The sequence below is a fragment of the Pipistrellus hanaki genome (assembly GCF_964339955.1).
Source record: "Pipistrellus hanaki genome assembly, chromosome: 13".
Lineage (NCBI taxonomy): Eukaryota > Metazoa > Chordata > Mammalia > Chiroptera > Vespertilionidae > Pipistrellus > Pipistrellus hanaki.
Genome location: NC_140515.1, coordinates 22,483,633 through 22,501,824, shown reverse-complemented (window position 1 = coordinate 22,501,824; position 18,192 = coordinate 22,483,633). Strand labels below are relative to the sequence as shown.

The following is an 18,192-nucleotide window of genomic DNA, read 5'->3' as shown; positions in this document are numbered from 1 at the left end:
CTCTGAACTGTGTCCGCTGATAGCAGACACATCACTGTGTGTGAACTTTCTCCCACATCAGAGTCGGAGGAAATGCATTTATCCCATGAAGGGCCTGGATCTCTTCTCGTTTCTTTGACTGAATTATGATCCAGTGGCCTAAAAATAGTAACAGCGCTATTTTCTTGCAACAGGATTTGCAAGATAACTCGGATCTGTTTGTGTTACGATGTTTTTCATATCTGTTTTAATGGATGGGCTTACATTTACACAAACACAAGGAGCACTTTCGGCCAGGGTGCCCGAAATGTACTGCCCATGCATGAGCGGACAGGTGCATGCGGTTTGTGTACTGAGGGTGAGAGCCGCCTGGGACCTGGAGACCCCCCGCAGAGAGCCCGGCACCCCCTGCCCCCCGACTTGTGAAGCGGTGTGGGGCCTAGCAGTCCTGGAAACGTGGCCTGTGACAACCGTCAGAGCAAATCATCTCCCCGTGGGGCGATGAGCCTGGAAATGAGGAATTTTAACCACAGTTTTCTTCAAACCATTTTGAGGGTTTTTTTGTTGGTTCATCTCAGGGGAAAAAATGTATTTTATGTTAGACTACTGTGGAACTTGGGCTCTTTACAAAACCTTCTGTAAAATGAAACCTCAGTTAACATGGCTCGGGGATTGGGTATTTATTTTCTTTCCATTATTATTATTATTACTACTTGGCAATGAAAACATGAGCGCAACACCAACTAAACAACCAACTTCTGTGTAAACATTAGTTAGAAATCTAAACAGCTCAGTTCCTTTTCTTGCCTTGAAGCCAGTGAATTTGGTTGTCAGCTCTCAGTCAGACCCGTGCCGGGCCCGTGGGCAGATTCTAACAGTGTCCTCCACAGAAAGGAGCACAGAGGCGCGAGGCAGTGGGTGGGCGTGGGGTGAAGGGCGCTCCCCCAACCTCTGCTTGATCCCAGCTGCTTTAAAAAAATAAAAATCCCTTCTCTTCCTCAAACCAAAGGGGGGAATGTTCTACTTCGTCTGTTAGCCTGGTTAATTGAGGTTTTATTTTCCACATGTCTTAGTTATTAAATGAATATAGTTACTTTCTGGTTTGGGGGCAAGTGAAATACAGGTCTATTTAAAAGAAAAAATATATATTGCTTTTCGATTTCTGTATATTTACCCCAGTGACACAAATCTCCCACGTCATGCATCATTTTGAAAGTATTTTAGAGAGTGGGAAATAAGCTAAAAACAAGGATTCAGAAAGCGGGAATTGGCCAAGAAGCATCTGACGTGTGGAACGGTGGTTCCCGGTGGCCTTGTGAAAGTTCGGAAGGCTTTTTGGTTTAACGCATGAAATTGCCATTTTTGTATGTCAGAAAAGATTGAGTGTTGGCGATTTCATATGGTCCGATTTTATGAGTTCCCAACTCCGCCTCTCCTCTCCTACACTCACCTGAGCCTCCCCCATTCTTTTATTTATTTATCGTGTAAACAGTGAACTCTTTGTGTCTTGCTGTTTCCGTTCTGGGGAACTTCCTCACCCAACTCCTTTCCCATCACCAGTGAGAGCCTCACCGGAGCCCCACAGTGTGGGCTCAGGCGCTCGGGTTGGAGAGTGGTGGGTGGACTCAGGTGAGACGCGTGAGATGCTTCCTAGCCACAGATTCTCCACCCGGAGAACGGAGTGGGGAGAGCTGGTTAAAGTGGGTGTATCATGAAGGAGCGTTAGGGGCAGGAAGGGGCCTCCCTGGGAACATACTAGTTTCTGTGTAGACAGAGCCGGTAAGGACTGGACCCCAGCACTTTTTAAAAAAATATATTTTTATTGATTTTAGAGAGAGAGGGGAACATTATTTTAATTTTATAGAGAGAAAAGGAGGGGGATAGAAAGTTAGAAACATCGATGAGAGAGAAACATCTGTCAGCTGCCTCCTGCACACCCCCCACCAGGGATGTGCCCGCAACCAAGGTACATGCCCTTGACCGGAATCAAACCCAGGACCCTTTAGTCAGCAGGTCAACACTCTATCCACTGAGCCAAACCGGTTTCGGCAGAGAGGAACATTATTGAGAGAGAAACATGGATCAGCTATCTCCTGCACAAGCTTGCAACCCAGGCATGTGCCCTGACCGGATATTGAACCAGTGACCTCTTGGTTCATGGGTAGAAGCTCACCACTGAGCCACATCGGCCAGGCCCCAGCGCTCTGTCCAGTCCCTGGGTTGGAAGAGTGTAGGCTCTCCCGGGACTCAGGGCCTGGAGCAGCGTTGTGTGGGGAAGCCAAGCTGTCTGGGCAGCAAGCATGGTCACGTGGACTCTCTCCTGAGACAGGCTCTCTGGACATGCTAGTGTTGTTCACGTTTGAAATTTGTGGTTGCTGTAATAAGGTCTAGATTGTTCTCTTCTTTTAATATGTCCCCAAAGTGAGCTTCCCTTTTTTCATTTTTGAACAAATAGCTTAGATGCTCAGCCCTGTTGGCTTACATTTCTGGCTTTCATAGTGCACTCTTGTTAGTGGAGACTGTCCTCCAGGCATTGTAAAGAGCCCAGGTTTCTCTCCTCTGGGAGGAAAACCAGTCCCTCACCCGGATTCTGCCCGTAGATGACGACCTTTGGAGCTTTCCTCCACAAAGGGGCCTTCTGCCGGAACTACTTCAACCTGCTGGACATGCTGGTCGTCGGGGTGTCCCTGGTGTCCTTTGGGATCCAGTAAGTGTTCCGGGGTGTGGGTGTGTGTGTGTACACGACTGCTGGGCAGGCTGGTTTACGTGAGGGATTTTAACATGATTCATAAAGGCTGGGCATCATTTTAATAATCACATTTAGGTACCTGGCAAAGCTTCATGGGTACCTAGGCCAGAAAGCACTGGGCAGCCCCTGCTTTCTTGTGTTTCTCTTTTCGTGCCCATTGCTAGCTTGGATTTATTGCTCTCTGTGATACTGCTTTCAACAGAGTGAAAAAAGCCAAGTTCTAGTTCAAAGCTTTTTATCCCGCTTCCTCCAGGGCTGGCCTCTTGCTTCCCCATCTGGATGGGAGGGACTTGGACCAGGTGGCTTCTTGGAACCCTTTCTCCAGGATATCTGACCCTTTTCTTTCGCCCTCTAAAATGTTCAGCGAGGAGGGGCTTGAGACTGCAAGTCAGGGCCCCTGTCCTCTTCATGGCATTCAGAGATTTCTGGTGGGATATAGCCCGAGCTGCATCCTGCTCGCCTGCCACACGCAGGAGCTCCAGTGGGAGCACCCAGGGGTGGCCTTGCTTTCCTGTGGACTTCTAAGCACCACTGCTCAGTGCTGACCCTCAGTGTTTCCTCCGTGGGAGATGCATGCCCAGCAACCGGTGGTCTGCAGACCACTGGGGGTCCATGAGGTCCGAAAGGTTGGTGACCGCTGCTGTAGGGGAGTAGTCCCCCTCACCTCCCACCACCGCCCAGGGGCAGGGAGCCACGTAGCCATTAGCTTGGAAGGACATTCTAACCAGTATCTCTGCAGCTCATGTAAACTCCTGGCTGTGCCTTCCCTCTCCAGCTCAGTCCTTGCCCACTGCCTCCCGAGCAGGTGCTCAGGCCACACGCAGCCACCTGCCCTGCTAGGCGAGCTGCACGCTCTCACACAGGACCTGCCCACCTGGCACTCCCTGGGCCTGCAGCCCCTTCCCCTCTGTCTAGCTAACCCTCACTCCCCCTGGATGCACCTGGATATCACTGCCTCAGGGGGCCTTCCCAAGCTCCCCAAGGTGACACTCCCCTCGTGACATCCCTGTGTTGTCACACCTGCCCCATGGGGTTGCGATTTCCCATCTCACTCCCCAAGTAGTGGACTCCTTGAAGGGCCGCAAAACCCAGCACCAAAGCAGGGGTCCAAAGTTAGAAACACACAAACAAAACAAACAAACAAAAACACAAAAAAAACCCACACCAAATAAAACAGAAGCCTAAAAGCCAAGCACTGCCTAGCATTTACATCCTCTGGAAAGAACAAAGCAGATTTCCTCAGTCCTGTCTCTGCCGAGGCCAGCTGTGCAGCTGACACAGGGCCGCTGTGCCTGGGCCTGGCTGGGGAGGGTCCAGGAGTTGTGGCCATGCTCACCTGTGCGTCTCAGGGAGAGGTGAGCTCGGCTCCACACGGGACCCAGCACGCTGTGCAGTGGTAGTAAAATGAGAGCCAAGTGTAGTAACCGTCTCTGGGTTTTACCCAACTCTAATGCGCTCTGCTTTCTTCCCTCCGTTTCTCCCCGTAGATCCAGCGCCATCTCCGTGGTGAAGATTCTCAGGGTCTTAAGGGTCCTGAGGCCACTCAGGGCCATCAACAGAGCAAAAGGACTTAAGGTTTGGGCCTCTCTCCGGCAGGTGGGGCTTGCTTCGGCGGGGTGAGCTCCAATCCCTGACTTGGCTAGCGTGGGGCGGAGCCCTGATGGATTTTAAAGTGGGCTCATGTTTGAAAAGGACATTTCTACCCAGTGGAGCTTCCTCTGTCAAACCTGATACCATTTTTAACTGTTATGATTTCCTTTATTTAAAATATTTTCTTTATGTAATTACTCTTCATTTATTACTTTTGTATTATTGATGGTGTTTACTTTGGTCTTTAAATCTATTCTCATGCAGGTTGTACAAAAGAGGGTTTATGTTTTCCTAAGTCCTTCGATGGGGTGGGCCTGTGTGCCAGTCAGTGCCGTCCCTGTCCCCGCCCCCCTCTCCTTCCCCACACAGTGGCAGGAAACCAAGGTGGGACCCATTGCAAGGTGCTCTTCCCAGGCAGCCATGATGCACCGGGGCTAACTCCCCACAAATAACTACCTGAACACAGAGCCCCACAGAGTCAGGAAATCACACACAGATGCAGAGACACAGCCTTGGCTGGTATTAGTCTCCCCTTCATCCCCTCCTTGCTCTCCCCACAGCACGTCGTTCAGTGCGTTTTTGTGGCCATCCGGACGATCGGCAACATCATGATCGTCACCACCCTCCTGCAGTTCATGTTTGCCTGCATCGGGGTCCAGTTGTTCAAGGTACAGGATGTGCCTTGGGGCACGAGGCCCGGATGATCTCATCAGGGGCAAGCTCGCGTTTGACTCTCTATGTCTGTTTTGTACTCAGGGAAAGTTCTATCGCTGCACAGATGAAGCCAAAAGTAACCCCGAGGAATGCAGGTGAATGTCCCGCACACAGGAGTGGGAAGTAGGGGAGAACAAATGGAAGACTTACAGGATTCGCCTGTGCTGGCATTTCAAAAGGCCCATGTGCTCAGCCCACGCTGCAGCAATAGAGGGTGTCTGGGTTTTGTTTGCTTGTTTGAAGTGAAATTCACATCACATGAAGTTAGCCGTTGTAAATCATACAATTCAGTGGCTTTTAGCATAATCCCTTTGCGGTGTAAGCACCACCTCTATCTAGTTCCAAAGCTTTCCATAACTTCAAAACAATGGGTAGATGGCCTTTGATGTTTGGTATAGACTGGACAAACTAGAGGGGAGGGGACTAAACCCTAATGTAGCAGTCGAAATGCCCCGGAAAGCTCACTCTACAGCAAGCATGTCCAACTCAAATGCTAACATAGGCCAAGTACATGCGGCATGCAGCCTGAGGGCCGTGAGTTTGACATGTTTGCCCTTACAGCCACATGGGTAAATTTTCCTCAAACCAGAACTCAAAGCTCAACTCCCTGGAATTCAGGTGCTGGCTGCCATCTTCTGATAGGTTTCCTGCCACCCACATTTTGGCCATATTTCCATTCACAAGAACGGGCAGAGGTGAGATAAGGTGGGGAACACTCATGCCTCCTATCCCAAGTCGTGCAAAAGAATGTGAGAGCAGACATGGAACCATGGCCTGAAGTCTAAGATTGGGCAGAAGTCCCTGTGTCCCCATCTTTTGATGATGTCCCCAAGTGAGGTCCAGCTGCCTGCACTGGTTTGGGGTTTCTTTTTAGCAGAAGGTGCAGTCAGAGAGCACCGATGTAATGCGGCTGGCGCTGCCCCTCCAGGGGCACCATGCCTGTAGGTTGGGGATGGAGGGCGCCCCCTGGAGTTGAGCAGCTCAGTGACAGTGTGAAGTCACCTTCCCTTCCCCCTCTAAGCCTCTGCTTCCTCATCTGTAAAACAAAGACATCGACTCCTTCCTGAAATGAAATTCTATGAGAAATATTCTGTGCCAGAAATTATAGGATCTTGGGGGTGGGGGGAATGGGGGATATTGTTGGTATAAAAAAGAAGAAATTCAATTAAAGCTCAAATGCAGATTAAGAGGATGCCTGGGCTGGCTTCCAGAGCTTATGGAATTCTCCAAGGCCAAAGCTTCTGATTCTTCAGCGTACACGCCGAGCCCAGTGCCTATGAGAAATGCTTACTATTTGGTAATTTTCATTTGTTATCCGGCACATGCCGGTGGCTGCCTCGTTGCTCTGGAGAATACTCATTAAGCTAGTAGTTACCCGACTGTTATGTGAGCCGGAGAGGAGGTTGAATGCAGGGCAGGAGAAGGAGAAACACAGGCGGTGCCATGCTCAGGTTAGCAGCCTAGCTGGCGGACCAGGCGTGCCTGAGCCTGCAGGGTGGGGATGGGGCAGCCGTGACCGATTTCACATCACGCCAATGTGACCCACATTTCTTCTCCTCCCCAGGGGGCTATTCATCCTCTACAAGGACGGCGAGGTAGATAACCCTGTGGTCCGTGAGAGGATCTGGCAAAACAGCGATTTCAATTTCGACAATGTCCTTTCTGCTATGATGGCGCTGTTCACGGTCTCCACATTCGAGGGCTGGCCGGAGTAAGTACAGAGCGACGTCCGCAGGAAGGCATCTCCTGCCTCGGGGCACCCCAGCCCATCCTTCTCTCCTGAGCGAGTCCTGCTTTTCTCCGCACTTGCAGGCTTTCCCTATGACTTTTAAACTTTGGGCCTCTTATCAATCACTTCTTGGCCCACAGGGCCCCTCTGTCTGATTAGACAAAGGATTAACCTTCAGCATTCTCAGATTTGGGGAGCCAAGGGAGGGGGCATAGCTCCTAGGCAGGGGCTCATCTCAGCTGGCTCCTGGGGAGCAGCTCTGGATGGAAATGGGGAGCCCTCAGAGGCATTTGTTTTTCATGCCAACTCCCATTGGTAGCCATGTCAGCAAAGCTGCCATTATACAAATAGGGTCTTGATAATGTCCTGAGCCATTCATCCACCCATCCATCCATCCAGCCAGCCAGCAGCCACCCCTAGTACAAATATGTGCCAGGCGTTGATGACTGCCATTGTGCCATGTCTTTCATGGAGGCACTCACTTGCTCATTCATAAAATGTGCTTTTGGTACCAGCTCCAGGTGACCTGCTCTGCTAGGCACCTTGGGAAAAACAGTTGTCTCTATATGGTTCCTTCCTTCAAAGCCCAAATGCAGTTAGTGTGTCAGGTGATCAAACCAGGCAGGAGGACCTGGTATGTCACAGACATGCAGAATAGGGTCCTGAAGAATGGCTAGGATTTTGATGAGCAGAGTAAGAAAAGCAGGAAGAAGGAAGGAGGTGGAATACAAAAGGAGGGTCTCTTGTACCTTTCCTACTCTCTGCTCTCTGCTGCCCCACCCCACCTCTAGCTCCTGCCACCAGAGCATAGGTATGTAGATGGGGTCCTAAATGTCGAGTTTCCAGGCCTAGAGGGACTGAAAAAGGTGGACAGCCTGGTCTTCTCAGGCTGGCAGACCTTCTGGATGCACGAGAGAGCGGGGAGCTCTACAGGAGAGCCTGTGGGAGAGGCTGGCTGGGTGGGGCTGTTCACCGGGGAACTGGTGCTGAGGAGAGAAGAGGCGTGGAGTAAGATCTTTTCCTCTACGGAGGTTCTGAGTCTCAGGTTTCGAACATTGTGCTTCAGCAAATCATGGGGGCAGCTGAAGGGAAATGGACAAGGTTGGAACTTGAGACCTAGAGGAGCTGGACTCAACTCCGGGTCTGCCCCCGAAGAGTGTGACCCTGGGCACTGAGATCCCTCTCTGAGCTCCCATAAGATGGGGTGACGGGGATGTCCGCCTTTGCAGATGGACGTGAAGGTGTGCAGCACACCATCCCTGGGTGGCCTGGAAGTGTTGGCCCTGCATCTGAATGGGGCTGAATTTAACTTGGGGGTCTTTTGTAGTGCCCCCTCTTCCTGTTGAGCTCTGCTGGGCCTGTATTTACCGCAGTTCAGTGGTATTTCAGCTTGGGGAAGCTCTCTGAGTTCTTTGGAAAGCCACGGTTGCCCGCTGTAGTCTTTGTCAGTGTGCAGCTTTCAGTTCAGCCGGTGCCTACATGAGACATTCCTCCTCTTCTACCTGGGAATAGGAAGGATTGAATAATTGTGATTGAATAATTGTGAAATCTTTTGTTTTTCATTTCTCCAAGCATCAATCACAAATATATCCCAGCTGCCCCCGCCAAGGTGCTGGCCTGACCGGGCCTCACACTAAGGAGGGTGCCTCAGAAACCCGCCTGTGTGTAGGGGCCTTGGGCAGGGGCTCCACCGAGGGGTCTGACCAGCAGCGCCAAGGGGACATGCAGAAGAGGGCCACCCTGGGAAGGCAGTGGGGTGGGGCTCCCGGACTGGGTGGGGCTGTTGTGCTCATTGGGACCTTCTGCTGTCCAGGTTGCTGTACAAAGCCATCGACTCGAACGGAGAGAACGTGGGCCCAATCTACAACTACCGCGTGGAGATCTCCATCTTCTTCATCATCTACATCATCATCGTCGCTTTCTTCATGATGAACATCTTCGTGGGTTTCGTCATTGTCACGTTCCAGGAGCAGGGAGAGAAAGAGTATAAGAACTGTGAGCTGGACAAAAATCAGGTTAAAGTCACACACTGTTTGGGCTTCCGTCCCTCGAGCAGGAGAGGGATTGCTTCTCCGTTGATGGTTTCCCCGTGCACAGAGGAAGGTGCTGCCTGTGTGTGTCCCTGGGCTTTGGGCCCTGCTCAGAGCACACCCATGGCTGGTCTGAGTCATGGCTGTGGAAAGTGAGGTTCTCAGATTCAGACTTGACTTTGTCATTGTGGGATCCACCCCCAGACTTGGGCCACCTCTGTGGTCACAACCCACCAGTGACAGCTCTCAGTGTCATCTGGTGGTGTGGCCAGTGGCCAGAGCTCCTAACGACAGTCTTTTATCGCCTCAACCGCTGCACTGTTGGCATTTCAGGCCAAGAGTTATTGCTATGCTTTGTAGCATGTTTACAGCATCCCTGGCCTCTGCTTGCTAGACTCCAGGAGCACGCCCCAACCCCTGTCTTGGTGACAACCCCAAAGATCTCCAGATATTGCCAGATGCCTCCTGGTTGAGAACCGTTGGCTTAGAAGGAAGTGTGCTCTCACACCACAGGAAGAGGTGCTAACTTTAAGCTTGGGACTAAGATCGTACTGGCATCAATTTCTCGTTATCTAGCACCTTGTTCTAACCAACTCAATAGAAGCAGGGGCCTTGGCTCTGATTGTGTGGCGGTTTGATGGAGCCAAGTGGCCTGCATCTGGTCTCCCTGTACCTGCTCTGGGACTGTGGGTGTGTCTCCAATCCCCTCTGTGTCTGCTCCTTTATGGGTAAATTCAGGAGTTGCCTGTAGAGGCCCCTTTCAGCTGTAAAAGACTGTGAGCTGGAGATGCTGCTCTGAGAGTTTCCCCGGGTCCTCTATCATTGGCATCTTGGTTTGATGATGACAGAGCGAGCAAGAATAGTCTGCCAGCCTGGGCTCCCTGGGGGAAGTGGCTGTGGTGAGGCAGTCTGTCGGTCTCGCCTGCAGCCATGCCCACAGGGGGACACGTGAGGACAGTGCTGGCTTGGTTTCTAAGAAGCTGTTGCTTTGAGTTGTCAGGAGATCTCTGCAGATTCCACAGTGACAGTCAGAGGGAGGCCTGGCCCTGCTCTTCAGCCCCAGCCAGGCAGCACCAGAGTTGAAATTATGTCACCACCGAGGTCCAGAGCAGACTCAGATTGGGGGTGGAAGGGGTCCCCTGGAGTCACTGTGTGAGGGCATAGCAGGGCCAGGGCCTAGACAAGAGGGAGCCTGTCTGAAGTCACAACTGAGTCCAAGCAGAAGAATGGAAGTAGGTCTGGGCCAAGGTGCCAGCAAGGCCTGATGCCGAGCTGTGGGGGCTGGAGGCTCCCTCGGGCTCACTGCAATGGGCAGACCAGCCTCAGCCCCAGAGTGAGTGGGGAGGCCGTCGTTACTGACCCAGAGGTCTGAGAAGGGCAAGCCCCTGAGCCTCAAACGCTTGCAGATGGACACACAGCTAGCTCACCATCAGTCACTCACAGCTAACACACCCAGTCCTGAGAGATGACTTGCATGGGTCCATCCTGGACAGCTGTGGTGCTCCAGTCTCAGGCAGTGAACCAGCCCATTGGGTACTTGGGGGTGTCTGTGTCTCTTGTGACCTGGTCTCCTCTCCTGGAGGGCAGCATGGGCAGGAGGACTGCAGGTCCAACCCGCTGGCATAGACAATGGCAGGAATGAGAATTGGGGCAAGGCCATGCTTGTGCACCATGCAACCTCGGGCGGGCCATTCACAGCTCTGGGCTCAGTTGTGGGTTGTTTGTTTGTTTTGGTTAATCTTCACTAGAGGATATTTTTTCCCATTGATTTTAGAGAGAGTGGAAGGGAGGGAGAGGAGAAAGAGAGAGAAACATGAATGTGAGAGAGCCGTATCCATTGGTTGCCTCCCAAAGCTCCCCAACTGGGATGGGAACCTGCCACCCAGGTATGTGCCCTTGAACCGAATGGAGCCCACAACCCTTCAGTTTCCACGCTGATGCTCTGACCACTGAACCATGCCAACCAGGGCGTGGCTCAGTTTTGTAACAAGTAAAGTAGAAGCAGCCTGGGGGATATAGGCACGCCCAGGGTGCTGTGACAGTCAGAGGAGGTGATGGACCTGGGACCCTTTGTCCCTGATGCAGAGTAGTGCCCGCGGGGGCTGTTAAGTAGTTTATCCATGGATTCCGGGTCCCTCCCAGCAGGTGCTGCGCCTGCTCTTTCAGAGCAGATGGGAGCGTCGTCCTCCCTCTGTAGACGGGCTCAGGACCCCCTGTTGCTCTTCTCTCCCATTGCAGCGTCAGTGTGTGGAATACGCCTTGAAAGCACGCCCTGTGCGGAGATACATCCCCAAAAACCCCTACCAGTACAAGTTCTGGTACGTGGTGAACTCCTCGCCTTTCGAATACATGATGTTTGTCCTCATCATGCTCAACACACTCTGCTTGGCCATGCAGGTAAAATGGAGACGCGTGGAGATGGGGATGGAGTCTGGGCCTTCTGCACAGCCCATGCCCGGATGTGAGGGTGGAAGGCCAGCCTCTCACCAGAGGATGGGTTTGATTTCTGATGAGTCAGGGCTGTAGTTTGGTCAGAATCCAGTCTTGACTAGCAGTCATCATGGTGGGAGTGTAAGATCACTCTTTTAAGAAGCTGTCTGTACAGCGTGGCCATCGGTAACATTTCCGTGGAGCCAGAGCATTCAATTCTGTAACCTTTCCTGGGCTCCCGGGGCCAGAGCATGGCTGAGGACTGCCGCTCTGTGTGTGGAGTTGGACAGATGGGTTCCAGTCCTGACTCCTCACGTCAGGGCAGGGGAGGAGTGGGGGGCAACCTTGGGAAGGTTATTTACATCCCCAAGGCTGCTTTCTTTATTGCCAAAATGGGAAGTCCACAATGCCTGCCTCAGATATCAAGTTTATGTTGGATACTTTGTGCCAGGCACTTTGCGCTGGGCCTGTCACCCAGTGTTGGAAAACAACATACAAGTCCCATGCCTGTTTTCAGGGAGCTCTCAGTGTGCGGTGGGGACCCTTCCATTCATGGAGCAGTGAGTTTGGTCTGCGGCACAGCTATTCCCTGCTCACACTGGGGGCAAGGAGTACGACTCTCCTCAGTGGGGCACACTGGATTACAGTGTATTAACTTTTAATATAATTATATATACATTTAACATAAGCACTATAATTACTAGACTAATTAATAGTTAGCCTTTCCAGTAGTTTATTGTCTAGTTGCATGAGGACAAGAAGCAAAAACCAAGGTCTAGATTCAGTTTTCACACTGACTTGAAGAGCGTTAGCAAGCCAGCTCCCAGTGTTGTCTGGAAAATGGGTCTAAAGACAGCCAGTTATAAATTCCCTAGCACTTTCCTTTAATGTAAGAAATCTTTATGCTTGAGAAAAGGACCATGTGCTGATGTAGGGGCAAGTGGGAAGTCAAGATATTACTGCCTTTTATTAAACATAGAACTAAATGGCATAAAGTTTATGCGTAAGCAAATGCTACCTTTATTCATGGGCATTTGGGTGGATTCTGCACTGTGCCCGGGTCATGGCGCTGAGTGGGATCCCTGCCAGAAGGAGGGACGGGTTCCTTTTATCCTGAGCAGAGGCAATTGATGTCTTTCCCCTTCCGCATCCAGTCGTCCTCGCCTTGCCAAGGCTTCCTGCACTTCGTGGGGAGGGCTTGTGACCTGGCAGTGCCAGTGGAGTCATTGGGGGAGGGTGCTGGCCTGCGGAGGGTGCCTGTGTCCTCAGAGGGCACTGGCCTCAGAGGAGGGGCTGGGGCCTCCTTCTGTGAGCCCGGAAGGGGCCTCTGAGAGCCGTTTTCCCGTCTCTGTCCACAGCACTATGAGCAGTCCAAGATGTTTAATGATGCCATGGACATTCTGAACATGGTCTTCACTGGGGTGTTCACTGTCGAGATGGTTTTGAAGGTCATTGCGTTTAAGCCTAAGGTGAGTTGCTGAAACCGTTTCACAGAGGCTGTTGCTGAATCACCCCAGAGAAGCGCCCGCTTCCTGTTAGTCTTGTGTCAGTGAATTGTGCTGAATTGTTCTGGTCGCTAACTGGGTTATCACCTGCGAACATTAAAATCTGATTAGGGCATCCGTATACATAGGGGACAATAAATCTGCAAAAACAAAACCTCATAAAAACAATTCTAAGAAGAGGTAGAAGGGAGGAGAGCGTTGGGAATTGGTGGGATGGAGGCTGTTTTGAACCCATTTTCTGTTTCTAGAACAGCATTATCAGGTTGTCTTGGGGACACTTGCTTCGTTACTGGAGCACTTTCCCATAACTCATTAGAAAGAATTCGGCCCCGATTTTACTTCTAGATTTCTAGGAAAAAGACTTTGGTTTTGTGTGTTCTTGGTCTGCAGGATCTTCTTCACCTTTTATGGAAACTTCTCCCCGCTGCAGACCTCTCAGAGCCATACCATTTTCTTGTGTATTTAATTTAGATACTTTTCACTTTAAGACAAAGCAAGACCTGAAATATGTCTAACTGTATTGGACAGTTCAGCATAGTGTGTCTCCTTTGGGAGGCAGTGGGTCCACCTCACATCCATCAGTGTCCGTAGTATAACAGATAGGCAGATAGGACAGTGTCAAAGAGCACGCCCAGGTCTGGAGTCAAATCCCTGTTCAGCACCTGCTCATCGAACAAGTTCCTTAACTGCTAGATGCCTCCGTTTCCTCTGCCACAAAGTGAAGACACGATGGTCCTGTCACAGGGTGCTGTGAGGAGGAAAGAATCCCTAGGTGTGCCATGCTTGGGCACGTGGTACCAGTCTGTAGATGTGCCAGGTCCCAGGCTGTAGTACTGTGACTGTCACCACCACCACCACCACCACAAATCACCTCCAACCAACGACGTTCCCTTGTTCTAAAACCCTGGGCAGAGCAGCAATCCTGGCTGAGCTGTCGGATGTTTGACCCTCAAATCCTTTTCTAGCAAAGCCCCAAACTGTCAGTCAGAGGATGACAAGCTCAGCAACCCAGTTATTGGTTCATTTGTATGGAAGGTATTTGTCAAGACTCATTTATCCTTGGGTTATGATTTTACATACTCCTAACATTCATGGAATTCTAATTCAGAACTGTTCCTTTCTTTAATTTGAATTAATTTCTATGCAATCTTTGTCAGCTCTTTGTGGACCCAAAAGAAAGGACGCTAGTAAGTGACCAGTCGGGGCGATTGCAGTGGGGTCAGATTTGGCACTTTATGCATGGCCAGGTGTTACTTCCTGTGACTTGTCCATTCCTACACACACACACACTCATTCCCTCTTTTTCCAAACTCATCTAAATTTCCTTTGGAGATTTTGGTTTGCTTCCCTCTCACCTTTACTTCTTTGAATAATATGTGTCTGGACTGATGGAAGTTCACAAAGTAACAAAGAAGTCCTGAGAAATGCAACACGGATCGTATCTATGGAGCATTTCCCAGATCCCCACGCCACGTCTCCCCTCCCCTCGCTGGTGATTATGCTCTGAAGTTTCCAAAAGCGTGTTTGTTCTAGGCTGAGAAGGCCCACTTGCCCATGGCATGTGTGTGAGTGTGTGTGTGAGTGTGTATCGGTGTGTGTGTCAGTGTGCTTGTGTCAGTATATGTGTGAGTGTGAATGTTTGTGCATGTATGTGTATGTGAGTGTATATGTTTGTGTGTTTGTGTGAATTTGTGCATGGGAGAGCATGTGAGTGTGTACCCTGCAGTAGGCCATTGCATCAAGGGTTCGTTGCACACTCCTCTGCCCAGTAAACTGCTGATAACAAACCTGGGGTGCAGGGGGAGTTCGGTGGCCTGTTAACAGACTGGAGGTACTAAAGGAAAATTTATAATCAGCACTGATCAACCAGAGTTTTAAAATGAGTGATTTCCGCTAGACATTGAGCTACTTTGTAGTTTTACTTAGTAAGGTATTTTCATAGCATAAGACAGCCTCAGGTTGCATTTGAGAACGTTTGTCACAGCGATAGCAGTCTCTCTGTGCTTGGGGGAGCTCTGTCACGGGGTCACCAAAGTCCAGGCTGCTTTGTGCCTGGAGAGCGGGGGACAATCAGTTCACCAAGTGACATGCAAAGCTCTGCCTAGAGCACTCTCTGGCTTATCCTCATCTCCCTTCACTGTTAACATCCAGCCCCTCAAGGCGGCCTGCACAGGCCCAGTGGTGAGGTGAGGGCCCTCCTTCCTGGGCTCAGAGACCCTGGGAGAGGCTGCAGGGGGAAGATTCTTTGAGGAGATGGCCACATGGAATGGAGGCGTGGGAAGTCTCTCCTGGGAGGAGCTTTGTAACACAGACTCCACAGTGAGGGCACACCTTCTAGAAGAACTTCAGCATCTCAGTCAGGGCAGCCTGGGTCACAGCTGTTTGTCATTCAGATACAGGCAGTGAGTTGGACAAAACCCTTCTTGGTAGACATAGGAGGAAAGGTTAAAGCAAATCGAGAAACCTGACCCTGGGGACTTCTTTCCTATTCAGACCCTGACGGAGATATGGGGCCTCTTGAGAGAGAGCTCAGTGAGAGGGACATGGTCCCAGGACCACAAGGGGAGGTCACCTGGCTGCCACCAGCAGGAAGGGCTGAGGTGGGCAGACAGTAGGAAACCCAGAGCTGGGGGCTTCCTGGTGGGGAGGCAGGCTTCCTGGGTGGGCAGAGTTGGTTTGGTGAGGTAGGAGTGCAAGGCCTGGGGTGGGGCGGGAGCCAGGTAAAGGGGGCAACAGGGAGAAGATAGGGGACATCTGTAATACTCTCAACAATAAAAATAAATTTAAAAATTAAAAAAAAGAGTACAAGGTGGTGAGAAGCCACAGAGCCAAGGAGTAGACCAGCAGTTTTCAACTGGTGTGTCATAAGAATTTTTAAAACTTGCAGTACTCAACTGTTTAATCAGGAGCACAGACCCCTTTCCCTTAGATTGTAAATAAAACAATGATAATACCCAGCATAGCCATAGCAGTCTAGTGTGAATGATCAAAATTATCCCTCTATTTTTAATTTTGGTGTGCTGCAGAATTATAATAATTAGTTTATGTGTGCCATGAGATGACAAATGTTACAAAAACGATGGATCAGGGCAAAGCAAGCAGGCTGTCTAGTGTGTTGTGTCAGCTTCCCAGGGAAGCTGTCGACTTGGAATTGACCTTGGAGTGCCCTAGCGTTTTGAGTAACAAGTCCCATTCCCCTGGCCTCGCCCTCCAGTGTTCCCCGGGAAGCTCCTGGAATTCTCTGATGAATTCTCTTGCCCCAAGGAGGGGGATAAAGGGCCTTTTCCAAAGTGCTGGCTCCCACAGGTAAGGAGAACAGGTCGAGTTCATCTGAGGCTCCTTCTTTGAGCTTCTAGATGTCAACCACCTGCTGTTTGGTTCAGTACGTGTTCCGGACAGATTGCCTGCCATTGTCATGGGCTTATCCCCAGAGAGCCACACGCTGTTCCCAAGTCTTAGGCGATGAAATATTTTGATCATGCTTCTACCTCAAAAAGGGCTAATTTACATGCCTAGCCACTTGGGCTTGGCAAGAGTAAAGAGTAGTTAGGTTGGGGGAAAAAGTGAGTTTTAGTGCTGCCTGTGTGCTTCTGCTAACGCACAGCAGACACCAGGCATCTGGCCCTATCAGCCTCCCAGGATGGCAGTCTCCACCCCAGGGTCCCAGCAGGCGTGGGGCTCACTAAGAAAACTTTAGCAATCTTCCTAGCAGATGTTCTCCACCTCCTGGGGCAAGAATTTGATGCTGTCTTCTCATTTCTTCAGGGGTCATATATAATGAAGGTGATTGATTTTAATGCCAAATAACAGTCCATTCTCCTCCTTAACTAGAACTCTCGGTCTGACTTGCTCACCTCATGGGCTCAGCCTGTTCCTTTGATGTTGGGTTTCTCTCCCGGGCCCATTCTCACCTGGTAAAATGGGTACCTGCCTAGGCCCTCATGGACCTTTGCAAAGGCTTATGCTAGTTAGAAAGCTGCCAGCTACAGCTGCTATGAAAAGTTGGCACTATGGCTCATACCTTGAGTCCAATTCTGCCCTGGCAGAAACTGGTCAGTGACCTGGCTGTCAAGATCAACCACAGGAGCGGGTCCTTTGTAAAAGGTGAGAGAGAGACTCCGGGTGGCAAACTGACCCTGGGTTTGGGCTCCTGTTTCCTGTATGCAGCCGTCCCACAGGCTTCCTCCTCCATGGTGCCAGGTCTGTGCTACCTCCTGGCTTCAGACCAGACATCGACAGGCAACCGGGGTAGAATTCTTGGGCGTAATGGAGTTGCCTGGCCTCAAGGCCCACATTAGTCTGGTTTCTGATTTTCAATGTCTGGAGTCAGACTTGTGGGTCATAGATGTTATTGCAAGTGGCTGATTTTTTTAGTCTTTTCAAGCAGGTGGCACTGAACAGAAAGTAATCTAAGGGCTGACTCTGGCTGGGCTGGCAGGGGCTGCTGGTTCCACTTGAGGGCCCGGCCTCAGAATTCAGCTGGAGATGTGTTGTGTGTCAGTGGCTGAGGGGGATGGAGAGGACCCTCTGTTGGAAGCCAATGTCTCATTTTCATGACTGATAGGAAGAGACATTGCAGCAGGTCAGGCACTACCTAGTTCAAGGCTCTGGGGTTGATACCGGGATTAGTGGAGGAGGGGACAGAACCATCAGCATAGCCTCCTCCTCGGAGTGATGGGCCAGCAAAGACCCGGATTGTGTGGCCAAGGTCTAAGATGCAGTCACCATGGTGGTGGTGGGGTGTGTGTGTCAGGAGGGTCTGAAAGGCCCCCTCCTGGAGGCAGCATTTGATCTGACCTTGAGGGAGGAAGTGATATGGGCAGATAGTCAGGGTGGGGAGGCATCAGGAGGTGGGGAATAACCTGGTGGTGGTTTTGACAGATGGAAAGGAGTCCTCTTAGCCTGGAGGACGAGGAGGGAGGGAGAGAGCAAGAGCTGGGTGCAAGAAGGAGCTGCTGGTGACTTGGGGTTTCCCTTGGTGGCCATGGGGGCCCTTGAGCACTTCCATTATCCGTCAGTGCTCTTTTCCTCCGCAAGCCAGCCTGGTTCCCCAGTGAGCTTCTCTGCCACGGCTCGGTGCCCGCCTCCCTGCCAGCCATTGCCTGTGTCTGCCCTGCTAGAGACAGAGCGCTGAGTGACAGGGACAACCTTTGTAATTCTTGTTGGCTGGTGAGGAGGGTGAAGGGTTACTGGTTTGTGTCAAGGGCACAGAAATGATAACATGTGGAATGTCTGCTGACAAGTATTCTTTAAGTGGAGGAGAAGGGGTGGGTGACTGGGTCCCTGTGGAAGGAGTCAGGGACTTGCTCTTCCATCAACATATGAAGGTTTGGGCCTGTCATCCTGGGGTCAGAGCAGAATTGCCAGATGCCTCCCTGTATCCTGCAGATATTCTGCTCAGTTTATGCTGCTCAGGATCATAGGTCTGCATTGTGTGTGCGTGCATGCATATGTGTGTGTGTGTGT

General features: G+C 51.0%; 1 protein-coding gene across 13 annotated transcripts in view; it reads left to right on the top strand.

Moving 5' to 3' along the window:
- CACNA1D (calcium voltage-gated channel subunit alpha1 D) overlaps positions 1-18,192 on the top strand; it is a 286,013-nt gene that overhangs the window by 219,449 nt on the left and 48,372 nt on the right. For all 13 annotated transcript variants that reach the window (XM_084902879.1, XM_084902877.1, XM_084902874.1 and 10 more), the window contains 8 exons: positions 2,580-2,686; positions 4,216-4,303; positions 4,879-4,986; positions 5,075-5,127; positions 6,597-6,743; positions 8,575-8,776; positions 11,030-11,188; positions 12,580-12,690. In XM_084902879.1, coding sequence (XP_084759005.1) covers positions 2,580-2,686; positions 4,216-4,303; positions 4,879-4,986; positions 5,075-5,127; positions 6,597-6,743; positions 8,575-8,776; positions 11,030-11,188; positions 12,580-12,690 — 975 coding nt within the window. The remainder of the gene's footprint in view (positions 1-2,579; positions 2,687-4,215; positions 4,304-4,878; positions 4,987-5,074; positions 5,128-6,596; positions 6,744-8,574; positions 8,777-11,029; positions 11,189-12,579; positions 12,691-18,192) is intronic.